This window comes from Aspergillus wentii (assembly GCF_001890725.1).
Source record: "Aspergillus wentii DTO 134E9 unplaced genomic scaffold ASPWEscaffold_2, whole genome shotgun sequence".
Lineage (NCBI taxonomy): Eukaryota > Fungi > Ascomycota > Eurotiomycetes > Eurotiales > Aspergillaceae > Aspergillus > Aspergillus wentii.
Genome location: NW_024467833.1, coordinates 3,476,438 through 3,493,329, shown reverse-complemented (window position 1 = coordinate 3,493,329; position 16,892 = coordinate 3,476,438). Strand labels below are relative to the sequence as shown.

Genomic DNA, 16,892 nt, shown 5'->3' with positions numbered 1-16,892 from the left:
GGCCATGTGCTAGGGCGAGGGGGAAGAGGATCCATCATTATTCATCTCATCTCCATCTCCATCGTTCTGCCTCCCTCCCTCCTCCATTCTATCTATCTCTATCTCTATCTCTCCCTGTCTTTCCCGCGTCCCTCAATCGGAGCCATCATTTCTCGACGCATTGATTGATAGATGGCCGTCGACTGTCGCTGATCAATGCCTCGTGTCTGCTTAGCCACTCCCTCTCACATTTTCTCCCTGGATTCAACCCGCTAAACAGAAGCCGCGGTTTAGTCGACTTCCCCCCCCCCGTTCGATCGTCTCCCATTTTTGTTTCAACTTCGCTTCACCATTTGGGGGAATAGTGATGCCCTTCTGCGCAAGGTTTCTTTTGCCATTGTCATTACCACGTTCCTTTGGTCTCGCCTCTTAACCTCTATCGCCCTCCTACGTGTTCTTCCGCTACGACATCGCTCGCCCGCCCCCGACATTCATTCTTGTTCCTCCCCTCCCCCCCGCTGCGCTGTCGTCGCCCGCCTCTTTTCCTTCGAGTCGTTCGCCGCAAAAAAGGACAGATATATAGAAGGGAAGGCTGTGAGGAATCGGTTGGGAATACAAGCCATGCTAAGATAATAGTTCTGCATTGTCTGGTTGTCATCATGTCGGAATCTGGCCCAACCATCCACGCCATTCGCTACGAGGAAACCCTCCCTATGGCAGCCCCTTCCACGATCAGGTCCAGCTCGTTATCTGGCCCCGCCGGCAACCCCCCTCTCTATCTAGAGAGCAGGTCGATTAGCACGAGCGCTTCGTCCAACGGTTCTCGAGTTCCTTCGCCGCTATCCTATCAGCATGCGTCGCGACTGGCTCCGTCTACCCCTATGGCCCAGGAAGGTAGATCACGGTCGGAAGGTGACCACCCGGGGCTTGTGAGCCTACAATCGCTGCGCAGCATCCCTAGTATTGTTGTCAACGACCCCAGTTCCCGTCCAAGCTCTCGTCCCGGTTCTCGTCCTGGTTCGCGGTGGTCGGAGCGATGGGGCGGTCTACGGAGCAAAAGGTCCATGGAGTTTGAAAGAAAAGCAGAGTCTCCTCCACCAGTGCCTCAGCTAGATTCAAGATTTAGTGGGATCCCTCTTAGTATCCCAACGGCATCTCTCGATGGCCTTGGGGATCAATCCATGAGGTTCTCCAAGCGTGGAAGTCTGATCAAGGACGAAAACCAGCAAGAACAGCAAAAACAACAGCCACAGCCACAGCAACCACCACAATCACCACCACAATCTCAACAAGAGCAACAAAAACAACAACCGCCCCCACCATCCCCACCATCGTCACCGCCAGAGAAGAACCAACACGAAAAAGGAGACGAAGGGAACCAACCACAACAAAAACCAGAACAAGCACAAGAGGAGGAACAAAAGGTTACAACGCCACCACCTAGCGCCTCAACGGAGCATACCGATCCAGGCGCTTGCGTCACAGCAACAAGGAGGCCAAACCCACCGACATCGCTCCGTGTTAGAACAACCAGTATCCCAAGTAGGGCAATCTCTGCGGACGAGGATATGCTGTCGCGGCGCGTTAGGCTCATGTATGAGAAAGGAGAAGAGAACGTGACGGATTCGGAAGTAGCAAGGTCTATTGCTTTGGAAAATGGCGTGTTGTGGGAAGAGCCAGTACCAGTACCCACGAGCACTAATACATCAGCTATCTCTGGTCCAGGTGCGGGTGGGGCTGAAACCAGGAGCATTTCGTCATCAGTCGTTGACAGTCAATCTTTCAAAAGAGAAGCCAATGAGCTAGCAGGTGGGATTGAGTATTGGCAGAATGTTGGGGCAGGGGATGTCGATAGATATGGTTTCATCCGTCGCCCTACTACAAATTCCTCCGATGGCATGGAGCCTAATCCGATACAACGGGTTTCTACGAGTCTTCTCCTTGCATCCGAGTCACCACGGCGGAAACACTCAGTTCGACCGACATCGTCAAGTAATCGCTCCTTTGCGGGCCGATCTCCTACACGAAAGCTTTCCGAGCCCGCGGTGGCTCGCCCGTCTTCGTCGCAGAGCACCCACAGTGCGATTCTACGCCGGTCGACCTCTCGGTTCCGCCAAGCTGCCAATCACCTCCCTCACAATAGGGATCGCAAGTTCAAGGACGAGGCTGCCGATATGCTGACACTTCCAACCAACATGGTCAATGCTGGAGTAGATGGTCCAATGACACGCGCCATGAAGAAAAAAGAATGGGAACGTGAAGACAAGTGGACTAAAATGGCCCGTCCTTCGACAAGGGGCAAGATTGGGGGTGGAATGAGGTTTGAGTTCGACACACAAAGCTCCAAGCTGATTGAGCGCACGTGGAAGGGTATTCCGGATCGATGGCGGGCAACCGCCTGGTTCGCCTTTCTTGAGGCGAGTGCTAAAAAGGATCCTGAAAGCCCTGCGGAAGAGGATCTCATCTCAGCCTACAACGAATTCCAGTTCATGTCGTCGCCGGATGATGTGCAAATAGATATCGACGTTCCGCGGACCATTACCAGCCACATCATGTTTCGCAGGCGCTATCGGGGCGGTCAAAGACTCCTATTCCGCGTGCTTCATGCAATGTCCTTGTACTTCCCGGATACTGGATACGTCCAGGGCATGGCGGCGCTTGCTGCAACGCTTCTTGCGTACTACGATGAAGAGAACGCGTTTATCATGCTCGTCCGGCTGTGGCAGCTACGGGGTCTGGAAAGACTTTACCAATCAGGGTTTGCTGGCCTTATGGAGGCCCTCAGTGACTTCGAACGAGAGTGGCTAGAAAGGGGAGAGGTTGCTGCGAAGCTGGTATGTTAGCGGATTATTGTTGCGCATTCGCCTTTTCTGTGTTTACTGACTTTAACGCGTTACAGAACGAGATCGGAGTCCCGCCTACTGCTTACGGAACTCGCTGGTACCTGACTTTATTCAACTACTCGATTCCATTCCCGGCACAGCTTCGGGTGTGGGACGTGTTCATGCTTCTTGGAGATGCAGGAGATGTAGCTTCGCCCGAGCCTAGCATGGATGGCGTTCCCCCAACGAGACCATTTGGCCGGGGTCTGGATGTCCTCCATGCCAGCTCCGCGGCGTTGATCGATGGTATGCGAGACATCATTCTCGACTCGGATTTTGAGAACGCAATGAAAGTCCTCACCAGCTGGGTTCCGATCAAGGATGTGGAACTATTCATGCGTGTCGCCAAAGCAGAATGGAAAGTCCACCGGCGAAAAAGGAACTAGTGTCTACCTACACCACTGGCCAAATGTGATGTGATGGCCCACGCGATTCTTATATCTTCTTTTACCCCCATTTTCATTACCTACCATACTCGGTTTCTAATAATATTTCCTCTTATTCTTTTGCAAGGAACCGGCGGACACTGGTTCCTTGACAACACGGAAATTGACGGACGATTCACCCGGATGATCTTTGATGACCCAAAAGTCTAATTCATTAATTCATGAACGCCTTCATTTTCATTTGACTGTTCTTACGGCTCTCACATCACGATCCCAACATGTCCGTCAACGTCAGCACAACTCTCGCCAAGGAGTACTTGAAAACAAAGGCCCCTAGGCATCTCGTGGATGGGGAATATTACATTATAGTGCCTTGCCCGGCCTCTTTTCTTAATTCTCCTATACATCACCCCATTCTCCTGCTCTCTTTCCCATCCACACCAACCTAATATCGAGTCTAAAATCAAGACTCTTAATGAAATACACACCATGCGCGCCTCACCATACAGTTCCTTTGCCCTAAAGGCAATGGAAGCCGCGCTACGCTTGACGTCAGAAGCCTTTCCTCAGTCACTCTTTTACCCTAATATTATGGGTAACCCTCGGATTTTCCTTTATTTGCTATACAGTCCTTCCCTCGGTTGATTCTCCTCTTTCATTTTCGTTTTGTTTTCTGATTTCTGTTGTCGCGCAATATACACGCTCTATATCCATAGCCATGGTTTGCGTTTTCTTTGTTGTCTCGTCTCGTCTCACCCATTATATCTCTTTCTCCTATCTGTCCTCCTGTTTTATATAAATTAATTCGCTCTCCAGACACAACCACTGACACTGACATTGATACCCATACCCCGTTGCTACTTGTTTTGCTGTTCCTTGTCAGTACCCCTGTCTTTGTTTTTATATCCCCTCTCCCCCTGTTCATTCATCAGTCAGTGTCTGTTGTAGTCTATCTATCTGCTTTCATACACATCTGCTAGAGTCATGTAATAATAAATACAGGTAGAAGGTGGTGTCCTATTTGAGAACTTTGAAAATGTTTTTGGATATCTCTATCTATTGAATTTTTACAAGTATAGTTCTATAGTTCTTGAGAAAGACGATATATTGATATATTGTTTCCTATGGGCCAACGATCGAGCGTACTCACTTGATCGTGTATAATGTGTAATGTCCAAGGAAGCCCTTGGTTCACCAAGTAGCCAACACCGCCTTTTTCAGAGCACAAAAAAAAAAAAAAAAAAAAAAAAAGGCTGCCGAACATTTCACAAGCAGTCAGAGCTAGGTCTATGTTCTCTTTAGTAACGTCAACGTTCATATCATCCAAGCATGCCTGCTGCTTGGGACAAAGCAGTACCGAAATCGAAATGTCAGAAGGTCGATTGCCCACCACGAGCCAGTCGAGGCGAGCTGCCGTCGAAGAGTAGAGAGAAACAAAACAAGAAAAGAAAGCCTCGCTAGTAAATGTAAACAAAGATTACCAAAGCCGCCCCAGACCGAAATAAATAAACCAGGAAAAAATAGCAAAAGCTTTTATGATATGATGTCCTCATGAACTCGTCTGGTATGAAACTGGCGTATTTCCTCAAAGATCATACCTGCGGGGAGACTAGACTTTCGTTTTTACACGAAACTCGGTGTTTCTCTGCTACCAGGAGAGGTCCCTTGTTGATCGCCATCATTCAAAGGTGGTGCTGCATCTGGAGGTGCTCCTGACGTCAAGTGTCGATTGTTTCCGTTGTTTGTATTATAGTGGTAGGCAGTCTCTGAGCTTAAAGGGGGTTGTTGTTGTGTTGGGGGCTCTACATCTTGAGACTCAGGCACTGATGCTCCACCCACACGATCTTGACTTTTCTCCGGACTCGAGTCACCCGGTGTTAGCACCGAACTTGGAGGTGCGGTATGAATGGGACTCGGCCCATTGCTGTGTTCCGAGTCCATGTGGTCTGGGGCTCGTGATTCATACGAGCCATCGCTTTGCTGACGACGATGCATGTGTGGGCCCCTCCGGCCTCCTGCTCCAGGGGAACTCTGTCTGGTGGATTGAGAGAAAGTTGAAAGGCCATCTGATGTTCGTGATGAGGGAAGAGGAGGTGGCTGGTGCGGCCCTTGTGCCTTTCGTTTTCGACCAGGGGAGTTGTGATACTCTGGACGACGATGAGAGGGAGCTTGCGAAGGAGGTGCAGTCTCCTGGTGCATTTTACCTGCAGGCTGTTGTGAATGGCCTGGGGGGACCCAGTGATGAAAGAAGATAGACGAGGATGATTGGCGTGAATGCGCGTCCTGCTTGATTGACGTTGTCTGCGGGGGATGAGGAATGGACGATCCGGGGGCATATTGTGCGTTACTGAGGTTGATCGGAGGGTGCTGCGTTTGCATATCGGCCGGATGGATTCGAGATGAAGCTGGAACCCTAGGATCTGGCGGGCCACCAGCTAATGGGGGACGAGAGAGAGAAGGCTTTGTGGGAGACGATTCCACGGGTATATTCAACGGCTGTGATGGCAAAGGGCCACCGGGACCAGCAAAGGCCTGCTGCGGAGGCGGAGGCGCAGCATATGGATGAGAAGACACGACACGAGGATCCCGCCGCATGTCAGCGCCCATACCAGAGTGTGAGCGACGGTGGGCCATAGACGAAGGCGGCGGTGGTGGAGGCAGGGTAGAAGAAGAGATATCCAAGCCCGAGGAAGGCTGTCGCTGAGGCATTGGCGGCGCAGGCACACGGCCAGGGGTCTGCTGGTTGAGAAACTGCTGGGCAATCTCCATGGCCGACTGAGACAGACTGCCACCACTGATGCCTGCGAAGATCAGCGGGATCATATGCGGCGGAACGCCAGCCTGTAAGGAATCCCGCAGAATACCCTGTTCAATACGACGCTGTTCCAACCGGAGAGTCTCCTGGCGTGTCCTTTCCTCCTCCTGTTTCCTCCGATCCTCCTCCGCACGAGCCTGAAGCCAATGGCGCATCGAGTCGTCGGGGCTCTGCCATTGCGGCGGAGGCGGAGGCAGCTGGCTCACGGGGGTCATGGTGGGCCGACCAACATCGGGAGGAGGCAAGGTCATCGACGAGGGCGGAGGCAGTCCTCTGCGGGACGAGTCCATGGAGCGGTGATGGTTAGCGGGCTGTCGTGAGGGCGGAGCTGTGTTGGTGGGAGTGGAAGCAGTCGACGAGGGATCAGGGACGGAGGGCGGAGAAGACCGCGGGGTTGGAATGGACTGGCGAACAATGGAGTATTCATGAGGGCCTTTGATGCCGTTCTGCGCGGGAGGTTTGAGGGTGAGGAGCATATCTCCAAGCTCTGATATGAAGCAATTCCCTATGTAGCAGAAATAAAAAAGAAACGGAAGTCAATCTAATGATTGGTTAGGACATGCTGGATTATGTAAACGAGCGAGGAGAAAGAGGGAAAGAGCGAAAGAGAAAGAGAAGAAGAACAAAGGAAGGAAGAAAGAAGGAGAGAAAAAGATACTGAAAAAGGAAAGATTATAAGGCAAGGAAAAGGAAGGAGGGGAGATGGGCGGATCGCCCAAAAAGGGAAGGTGCCGAGCGGGAAAGAGATGCTTACCAGAACGGGACAGTGTTCACGGCTGGGGCTAACTGCATTGGGCACGCGGGTGGGGCAGGCCGGCCGTAGAAGGAAAGAAGGAACGAATTCTGTATGGTTCTTACGTGGCCTGAAAATAATAATAAATAAGAAAAAGAGGGATCCGACAGACAGAAGAAGGATGAAGGAAGAGAGAAAGAAGAGAAAAACAAACGAATACGTATGCAAGTGGATCATTTCCATTGCGTATGTTGGCGTGCGGTGATGACGACCCAGTGGAGGGCTGGATTTGGCCAGAAAGGCGGGTCGGTCCGTCTGTTCTATCTCTGTTCGATATTGCAGCATATTGCATATTATTGACGTACTGTATGAGCTGAATACTAACTAACAATTAACAATTAAAAGAGCATTTGGTACATATTTACTCCATATCCAGTATGCCAAGTATCAATATAAAATATACTACAATCGATGAAGGTAAGGTAGATGCCCCACGGCTGCGCGTCGCCAAGCTTCCTGTCCATCTTTCAGGTTTCATCTAGATCATCGCAATGTCCATGGCTGCTCCTCTTCAGATCTTTATCTCTTCCTTCCCCAGGAGATCCACTTGCTGTCTTCTACTCCGCATCCTATTCTCTCCCCCACGTAATGCTTTACATCAACTGATTCATCAACAATCATACACTCTATTTGCATTCATGTATATACGTGGACATGTCCATCATACATCATCCTGTAGGGTATCTTTCTCCCCTCTATCTCCCCTCTGTCTCTCTCTCACCCTTCCCGATCAAACCGACTCAATACCTCCGGCGGAACCGTGGGAATATACTTGCGCGCTCGTTCCCGGTTCGTTCCTCCCCAGCCCGCCCCATAACTGATCAACATGTCGGTACTGGTCGGTAGCGAGAACGGCAATGTCTGCGACGGATCGACAAACACTTCATTTGCCCCGTTGCGGTCGTCCAGTCGTGATATCCGTCGTGGTGATACTGCAGCCGACCCCGGTGACGCCAGGCTACTTCGTCCCTGCGATACATCCGACGTCCGTGGCGCATCCTCGCCTGGTGTGAGCTCATCCTTTCGAGGCGTCACCGGTCGTGCGTCCGTCGTTCCCACTGAGGACTCTCCGCCTGCTTCCGCCTGCCCTTTCTGGGCTTCGAGCTTCGCTTGTTCCCGGTATATCAGGTCTGGATCCCGTTGAAGCTCTAGGAGGAACTTCATCGCCGGCTTCGTCAGCCCCTTCTCTCCTACCTCGGGCCGATACGACTTGACCGCATGAAGGAGCTGCGCTGGTGTCAATTGTTGCAGTTGTAGTAACGTCGTCACAAGCGACTCAAAGTCATCTCCCAGAGACGAAAAGCATTGCAACCACTGCAGCAGCTGAATGACCGGCGCCAGATGTTTCCGTGCCGCATCCATTGTGCTCTCCCCGGTGCTCGTCGTCGATCCGTTCTCATAATGCTCCGGCTGCCGGTTGTTAGTCCGCGCCCAGTCCTCCAAAGTCGACACGTTCATGCGGATCTGCATCGCCTTGGTCCGCGCCAGGTATCGTTTTGTCGTCATGATCCGGTTAAAGATCTCCGCTCCCAGCCAGTACAACAGTTGCGACAGGATTTGCGTTGTGATCACCGAGTGCACATCGTAGAGATCCAGCACAAAAAGTGTCGACGACAGTAGCGAGGTGATGTTGCGCGGTGAGATCTGTGCCCTCCGTCGGGGTGAGGGCGGACGGAATCGCTTCTCCGCCGGCTCCGGAGGCTTGGCCTTGGACTTGGAGCGGAACAGCTTCCACTCATTCTGGAAGTGGACGTCTTCCAGTCCTGGAATCGTTTCGTGGTCCAGCATCGCCCCATCCAGCACCTTGTTCATTCGCCGCTCCGCGTCTCGGATAATCAGGATGAAGATCTCATTGATCAGTTCCGCCAGATGCAGCTGAAACTCTATTGTAGATTCGACCAATCCAGCATCTTTCTTCAGGTAATGTAGTAGCAACGTTGCGTTCGACATCCAGAACGCCAATATCGTCATATCCCACTGATGCCGTTCCACCACGTCATTAATCTTCTCCGTAGCCGACACTAATAGCTGCGCCAGCAATTCCGGACTAGCATGGTAATGTGCGTACCGCGCACTGAGGAAAAGAAGGTTGGCGGGCACGGGTTTCTGGGAAGGTGATCGTTGCGGTGTCATGTTGGTGATGATAATATCCAGTATCCTTTCCAGCTCATGGTCTTGGAAGACAAACATCTGATCGTTCAGACACTTATCCCATACAAATTCCTGCTGGTCATCCTCGAGGTCCTCGTCGAGTGACTATAGAAAATATGAAGTCAGCAAGACCCGTCCGCAGACATATAAACAACAAACTCACCTCGGCCTTCTCATCCAGCCCCAAGCTCGACAGGTCCACCTCGAGGTTGATCGCACTCTCTTCCATCATCATTCGCCGTTTCATCTCATTCTCCGCGATCTCCTCCTCAAACCGACCATGCGCAAATCCCGAGTCGTAAAAGTCGTCTTCGATTCCACTGGATCCACCAATATTATATCCATTCTCATGTAGATATTCGGAGATTTCGCTTCCAGGCTGGGCAAAATCAAACGCCGTCCCTCCTGATGAAGACTTGATATCCGGCGACGCCCCGTGATCCAGTAGAATCTTGGCTATCGTTTTATGTCGATTGGTCATGGCCCACATCAAAGCACTCCACTGGTTGCGATCTTGCTTGTCGACGAATGCGCCTGCACCAAGCAGTGCCGAAACAACATCTTGGTGTCCCTAATCCCATCAATCAGTTCAGCCTCGCCAGGAATTCAAGCAAACAACATACAAAACAACTAGCGTAAATCAGCGGAACCGTCCCCTCCTCATCAGGCAGATTCACATCCACGTATTCCTTCGCCTTGCCCCCAAGAATCTTATGCACGCGATCAACGTCACCATTACTCGCAGCCATATTCAGACTCTTCTGTAGAATCTCCTTCTTCTCGCTATCTTTCAGTTTTTCGTCCGTCGCGATGCTGTCCTCGTCCGCGCCTAACGAGTCGACTTCCCGGTGAGCCGCCTGCGCAGCAAGCATCTCCATCAACCGGGTATCGCTATCCTCCAACCGCGCGGTGGTGGTGGACTGGGCGTCGTCGTCTGGGACCAGGCCGCGCCCGTACTGAGCTTGTAGGGTATGTTCGTCATCGTGGGAATGGTCGTCGAGGGCGAGGCTGAAGCTTAGAGGTTTTGCGGCGACGGGGGTAGTAAGGAATTGGGATTGGCCTGCACACACACATCACATTATCAGCATTAGACGTCTAAAAATATACATACCCAATCAAAACAAGGGACCATTTCAAAATCATGCGAATATAACAAAACAGCCCCAGGCGTGGGGACCAGTGACGTGACGTGACAAACTCACCCTGCCAGGCATCATACATCTCCGTCTCCTGCGGGAAAACAGGCACCGAGCGACGGTCATCGAGCGACTTGGGTAAATCGTCCGGAAGTTTATTATTCTGCGTCTGCACATCGGCAGGATCCGATTCATCATGGCTGGTGGCCGTGATGGTATGGTCGAATTCCCCCGAAGCCCCGCGGCGGGTATCTGAGGAATCCATCGTAGGTGATGGGTGGTGGGTGTGGGATTGGATTTAGGAAAACATTCAAGAGCGGACAGGGTTGTTCGACAGAGATACCTCCATGGAGGGAGGAAGCGGGGAGGAGGGAGTAAAAGGAAAAAGCAAATAAACTTAAGAGGGGAAAAGAGAGAGAGAGAGAGAGAGAGAGCCTCCCAGAGGACTTGGAGTTGGAGAGAAAGCGGCGAGTGCGTCGAATTAGAACAAACAGTACGTAGATCGGGAGTGCCAGTGATGCAGCTTTGGATGACGGGCACCACTAGCCACGCTTTCTGACACGGGGAGTTCCAGATATTTGATTATTTTACTAGATGGAGAATTTATCCTCATGGCTGTCTGATCTATCGCGGAATTAATTGCCATGGTACGGGTTATGATGCAGAAGTGCAGGTTCACTCGGCATAATTAATCAATAATCATTTCTCCTGTCTTTAATAAGGATCAACGCTATAATCAAACAGTAACAAAACAGGCTCATAAATCCAAGTCAAATGATAATGCAAAAAAAAAGAATATATATAATAGTACAGGTTGACTGGATGGACATAAAAGGCTTCGTCGTAATCAAAACTCGGACACGTCCCATTCATGTCGAGTAAATATCATCAAGAAACACCAGATGACGTATGGTTATACAGACAAATCCCAAGGGTATAAGTATCCCAAAAAGAAAACTGATGCGCTCCTAAATGCGTAAAATGCTCATCTTTTGTTCGCTGACAACACAAAAGAAAAAAAAAACCCCAATGAAAAACTCAAGGAAAAGAAAAAAAGAAAAGGAAATAAAAAGAGAAAAAGAAAACAGGGTATCAAATGCTCAATCCAGAATTTTACTTCTGGTCTGTATCTGCTCTTCCGAGAGCGATGCGATCCAAAGACACCGCTCAATGATGCCTTGGACAGGTTGGAAGTTGTATTTCGTGCTGGCATCAATCAATCGAAGGAGATTCTTAACAATTCGAGCTGCCGTGCGATATCGCTCAAAATTCACCAGCGGCTCTCCCTCAGTGTTGGAGATTTGCGCTGGCTTCTGTGCATTATAGGTCAGATCATGAACATAGAGACCAACAAAGGGTATACAGCCATCCTGCAGATTGGCTGTCTCCATCTCAACACGTAGATCGTGGAAGTTGCGAACTGGCTGGATTAAAGACTCCATGTCTTTCAAGACACGTCGATCTTCCTGTGGCACGAGGGTCCATGTTTTCTGAAGCCTGGAGCAATCCGTCGAAGACAGAGCAATGGCGATTTGCAGCATGGTGGCATAGTTGCAGATCCGCTTAGCATGGGCAGCAGTATGGATGAACTTTGAAATCGTGCGAGCCCGTTCGTGTATGTCTTGAGTAAGGACAATTTCCGACAATACCCACTTCACCATCAGGTTAAATCGCCCCACGACCAGATCAATGCCGCGGTGATCCTCTTCGGACAAGAATTGCACCCAATTCAACATTGATGGCGAACCACTGCTCCATCTCATGTCCACCAGATCACGCCAGTCCACTTCGCTCAATGCCGCCATCTCCACCAATGTTAGCTGCTGGGCAAGGACGTGCGATTCGCAGGAAAGAATAAACGGCACATGATCGGGGCTGGGTCCATTGACACCCTGCTGGTTTTGGCGATCCGTCTCTGATTTCGACAGCACATCACCCGAGGCCTGCTGCATGTTGATGGATCGAGCATGCTCGTGTCCGACATTTCGCCTGGGGGAAGGATCAGGTGTAGGCGGCTGCGCTTGGAAGAGTACCGGATTCAAAGGGGTGGCACAAGAGGTGATAGAGCGAGGGTTCTGTATAGACATCGGAGGGGAGGGAGGATGGGCAAGGGGATGAGGCGGGATCTCAACCGCTGACTCGGCCAAACTGCTTGAACCAATCGACTGCCTCTGGTCGATAACCTCACGCCGGTCAGCAACGTCGGCCGACAATTGGGAGGACAGCCCTGAAAAACGGCCCTTCCTATCGCGAGAGGCTCTGGGGGTAGATACCGGGAGTGTGGAGCCTCGCGGAATCCGTCTCAGGCTCTCGGTTTCTTTCACAATGTCAAATGACTGGCGTGAAGATCCCATGTCAGAGGTATCTCGGCGTGCGATGTCGTTCAGATGAGTACGAGACGCAGCGGGTACCGAAGTGATCCGGGCCAACGCAGGCTTCTTCATAGATTCATCGCTCAGTCCCCGTTCAAGGAGTGGAATAGAACTATACGAATCCTCTGATTCGGCAACGGAGTCCGAATAGGGCCGTTGAGGCAATAAACGTCCGCCGATTTGCGAGTACGTCAAACTGTCACCAAGAAGGGTTTGGTGTCTCCGCGAAAGCAGACCACCGCTCGCAGGGTTACTGGGGTCGAAGCCGCGTGTGCCATTCCGTCCATAAGCGGAAGGCTGTAACCTTTTTGGCACAGCAGCGCCTGGCTGGCCGTCCCACTTGCCTTCAAGCTTAAGCAAAGTCGATTCAATGCCTCCATCGCCATCATCCGGAATCTGAGCAAATTGCGCGATTGCAGCCTCAAAGGAACGCCTCATGTTTTGCTGAGAATGGGTATGGATAAGAGAGAAACGCGGGTTAGGAGGAACAAGGCTAGTCTGAGGTCTTGAAGCCTGGTCTCCCGGCGCAGATGCTGTGCTGTCAGCCATCGAGCTGTAGTACGAGGCGTGTGACCTGAACGATCCTGAGCTATTGTACGATCTAGGCTCAACACCAGTCTGCATCTTGCGCAGATCTCCTCCAGGGCGCCTGCGGAGAATTGGTCCGACAGGCTTTTCCGAGTTGCGTTGGGAAGTATTCGAATCGGCAGTGGCCGGTGGCACTTCACTACCCATCGAAAGGCGGCTCTTCGAAACTCCACTCTGGAATGACGCATATTTGCGAAGACGAAGCGATGGTGGTGTCCCGTTTCGGGACGCCGAACCCCTCTCAACGGAGTATGATCTTCTTGAATCGGAGGTCCCCGATGGACGTAGGAATTTAGATAAGCGACTCGGCACCCCAGATCCAGTATCATCGTAGTAGATCGGCAAGGAATACTCATCGTCCGCGCGAGACGAGTTTTTAGAAGAGAAACCAAATGAAAAAGGCTTCGGCGTCGTGGGCGAATCTTCCGTATTCAAGAAGGTAGGGGCCTGTTCAAGGCCTGCACCTGGCATAGCCCCGCCTGTCATTGTCGCAAAGTCGAACCCAGTGTCATCTACAATGACAATCGATTCACTTCCCATGGTCAGTTCGCTTCTTGCAGTTCTTGCAGTTCCTCCATCTGGAGCAAGTGTCTGGCGGGGAGCATTCTCAGGTTCCTGCAAGGTTGCTTGGAACCGGAAAGTGCTGGCCGTCTGGGGCGGATCACCCTTGGAGCCGTCATAAGGAGCAAAGGCATTTCGATAGTGCTTCAAAACTTCATCACACAAAACGTCAAGTCGAACCGGTCTCCTGGCCATGGCCGTGTTTTTTCGGTCCCGATAAAGGTCCGACCCAAAAGCAACGTTAGTAGGCATAGCTGACGTTTTCCCGCGCAACGACTGGCCCGGGAATCCATTTCCAGTACGCTGGGATGTACTCCCACCACTCCTACTGTTCAGAGCTCTGCGGATAGACCCAATGATAGTTTTTACCCCAGAATGGGCCGAAGTTGGCTTGGAAGTCCCGTCGGAAGTATTTCGACGATCCGATCCAGCATTACTCGAAGATGAAGGAAGAGGGGGCGAAGGAGGTGCCATCATTGTCATATAAGACTCCGCCGGAGCGTACAATTCACCCCGTATCAAGCTTCCCGGGTTTAATAGTTCCTGTGAGGAAGAAATGCCTAGCTGATCCATCTTCTGCAGGGAGAGGGGAGCTCGACCATCTCGTACAGAGTCAGAAAAGCTTCCACTGCGCTTGTGAGCATGCGTATGAAAAGGGTGGCGCTTGGAAAGAGCCGGCGATACAGGAGAGGACTCTTGCGAGGCAGAAGCATATTTGGCCGGAATGAGAGGAACCGGATGAGGGGCCTTGCCCTTAGGAAAAGGCATTGAAAGGCGCTTGGGTGACTTGGGGGGTAAGGAACACGAAGTTGCATGGAAACTCTGCTCACTCTTCGTGGAAGCCGGTATGCTTTTTGCTGTTGCAGATGAGCCATTTCGATCATGGTGCACTGTATGAGGAAGACGCTCGATCTCACTGGGATCAGCCCGGTGAGTTCCATAGCCTGTGTTTGCAGCCAAATCCGAGTGAGCGACGCTCTGATAACGCCCTGTGCTGGATCGATTGTCCCCATCCATACTACCTAGAACCTCGCCAGGGGAAATCGGGTTGTCCGGATTTTGATATGCAGAATGGAAATCTGAAAATTCCCAATAAAGAGAGCATTTTCCATGCCAGCATCGCTTCAGATCGATCAAGATCTTCAAATCACTCAATCCACCTGTTTCGCGGGCCTTGACATCATCATACATGGCATTAATGGTCTCACAGAACTGCGAGCGCAGGTCATAGTTTATAACAAAGTCATCGACAAAGTAATTCAGGATCCAGTGTCTGAGGGCCGCAAAGGTGCGAATACGGATGATTCTTCCATCGTCCTGCAGGCGGTTGATGGCCCATTGAAGTCGAGCGAGTAGAAGAGCAAGGAGGGTGTTTGTGGAGAGATAACAGCGGAAGGTGAGGAAAAAGTCCGACACCAGTTCATAATCCATGAAGGACTCGGAAGAGATCTGCGCAACAATACGCGCGGGAGTGGCAGCGCTAATGTCCTTGGTACCGGGAATATATCGAACGACCGAGCCACCATCCATGTCTGACATGAGCTCCTCAAAAACCGATGGCTCAATCGGTTCCTTCAACTCGTACACAACCGGATTCTCAGGGATACCAGGTGTTCCTCCAATCTCTATAGCAATAGGCCCTGAAAACATGGAGGCAGCAAACGAGGGTCTATCAGGCTGTGATGGGTCGAGGTAGACATTGGGAAGAGGACTGTTTTCTCGTAAGAATCTCGACGCCCGGAAATTGTCAGAGATGGAGGTCCTGGTGTAGACAGAGCTGTGTAGAGCGGCGCTTCCTTCGTTGTTAAACTGCGGCGTCCCCAGTCGGTAAGAAGGGATGTGAGTCTCCAGTGTCGGCGGGCGATGCAGACCATCCGCCGACTTGGGTCGATCCTCCGATCGATCAATGACGATACGGAACTCGCCGGGGCTTCTTGCGGCGCACGCCGACTGATGTTCGGAAAGGGTGGAAAACGAATGTGCTCTTTGACGGTGATTCGGGGGGTACTCCGAGGGTAACGAGTCCGCGAGGACAGAGTCGTCTTCTTCACCGGCATCTTCCCCAGGGACCTGTCCTGGACGTAGCTCGGAGAGCTGCGAGTTTGACCACCGTGCCGGATCATTTCCACCATGCGCGTGTGTGTGCGGGTGTAGATGTTTCTCTGCAGGTTTGTTTGCGGAAGACGAGGCCAAGGTCGGGGAAGGGCGGGCTTCTTTTCGAGACAGATTTCGAATGGGCCTAACCGGATACCAGATATGTTAGCTGGGGGTCTGACTGGGCCTTTGTGTAATGTTCCTCCTAAGACCAATCCTGGGTAGCTGCAGTGCAGTGCACAACCAATCAACCAACCATACCTCAAGAATATCTTCCCATTCTGTCCGACATTTCCCACGGTAAAATGATTTGCGTCTCGTACACCTGCAAGCGTGTCACGCAGTGCTCGCCGGGTGTTGGATCGGGTCAGCGAGCGTCTCCGAAGCAGCTCGTGACTATCCTTGACCCGCAGTAACGAGGTAACTGCTCTCTCCCTTGCCGCCCGCGTTTCCATATTCCTTCTCGCAATATTTCCTCCCTGAGCCACCGTGTGGGCGCGTCGTAAATTCGTCGATGTCGCATGTTGCGTCTCCGAGTCGCTGGGCGAGGTCATGTAGGAACCATGTTCGATGGCGGTGGATAGGATCGCATCCGACTTGATCGGGATCACATCGTCCAGTGTCGATGACGCAGCCTCCATAATGGAAGACTCCTGCAACATTATGATAAAAAAGAAACAAAAATAAAAGGGAAAATAATATAAGGGTATTCAAAAACAAAAAATGCTTCCAAGTTCAGTACTGTCGCTTTGTCACAACAAAAAAAGAGATAACAGCCACACCACGAATAACAAGAACAAAAAAGAGAAATACCAAGGGGGTGACCCTTGTGAGAGGCAATGAAAGCCTTTTCTTCTTATGAATCCCCCACAGAATTCCGTCGACTAGAAAGCAGAAAAACGCAGGGACAGCCCAAGCTGGGATTGGAATTCGTGGTTGCGACACGACATGACCAGCCTCGACGAGAATAGTATGTCTGGAAGAAGCAACGGGGATGAATTAGCACGAGACAGCCATGTAGGAAGACGAAATAAATATATAAAAAGGAAAAGAAAAGAAAAAAGAAAAAGAAAAAGAAAAAAGAAAAAGAAAAAAGAAAAAGAAAAAAGAAAAAAAAAAAAAAAAGGATCCGCAA

At 51.2% G+C, this 16,892-nt stretch overlaps 4 protein-coding genes across 4 annotated transcripts; 1 reads left to right on the top strand and 3 right to left on the bottom strand.

Moving 5' to 3' along the window:
* Positions 1 to 638: 638 nt before the first annotated feature.
* Positions 639 to 3,247, top strand: ASPWEDRAFT_169229 (putative TBC domain protein; the record flags this gene model as incomplete). The annotated part of the gene is made up of 2 exons (XM_040830415.1): positions 639 to 2,813; positions 2,879 to 3,247. 2 exons carry the CDS (start codon positions 639 to 641, stop codon positions 3,245 to 3,247), a joined length of 2,544 nt encoding a protein of 847 aa, XP_040693053.1.
* A 1,274-nt stretch (positions 3,248 to 4,521) lies between these two features.
* On the bottom strand, positions 4,522 to 6,833 carry ASPWEDRAFT_371733 (uncharacterized protein). The gene is made up of 4 exons (XM_040834620.1): positions 6,817 to 6,833; positions 6,112 to 6,603; positions 5,452 to 6,048; positions 4,522 to 5,394 (listed from the first exon to the last, which is right to left on the bottom strand). Exons 2-4 carry the CDS (start codon positions 6,536 to 6,538, stop codon positions 4,871 to 4,873), a joined length of 1,548 nt encoding a protein of 515 aa, XP_040693052.1. The 5' UTR covers positions 6,539 to 6,603; positions 6,817 to 6,833; the 3' UTR covers positions 4,522 to 4,870.
* Positions 6,834 to 7,208: 375 nt separating this feature from the next.
* Positions 7,209 to 10,660, bottom strand: ASPWEDRAFT_37154 (DIL and Ankyrin domain protein). The gene is made up of 4 exons (XM_040834616.1): positions 10,209 to 10,660; positions 9,630 to 10,066; positions 9,170 to 9,577; positions 7,209 to 9,111 (listed from the first exon to the last, which is right to left on the bottom strand). Exons 1-4 carry the CDS (start codon positions 10,405 to 10,407, stop codon positions 7,573 to 7,575), a joined length of 2,583 nt encoding a protein of 860 aa, XP_040693051.1. The 5' UTR covers positions 10,408 to 10,660; the 3' UTR covers positions 7,209 to 7,572.
* Positions 10,661 to 11,242: 582 nt separating this feature from the next.
* ASPWEDRAFT_49384 (mitotic regulator LTE1) lies at positions 11,243 to 16,311 on the bottom strand (the record flags this gene model as incomplete). Its single annotated transcript, XM_040837274.1, has 2 exons — positions 11,243 to 15,902; positions 16,019 to 16,311. 2 exons carry the CDS (start codon positions 16,309 to 16,311, stop codon positions 11,243 to 11,245), a joined length of 4,953 nt encoding a protein of 1,650 aa, XP_040693050.1.
* Positions 16,312 to 16,892: the final 581 nt, after the last annotated feature.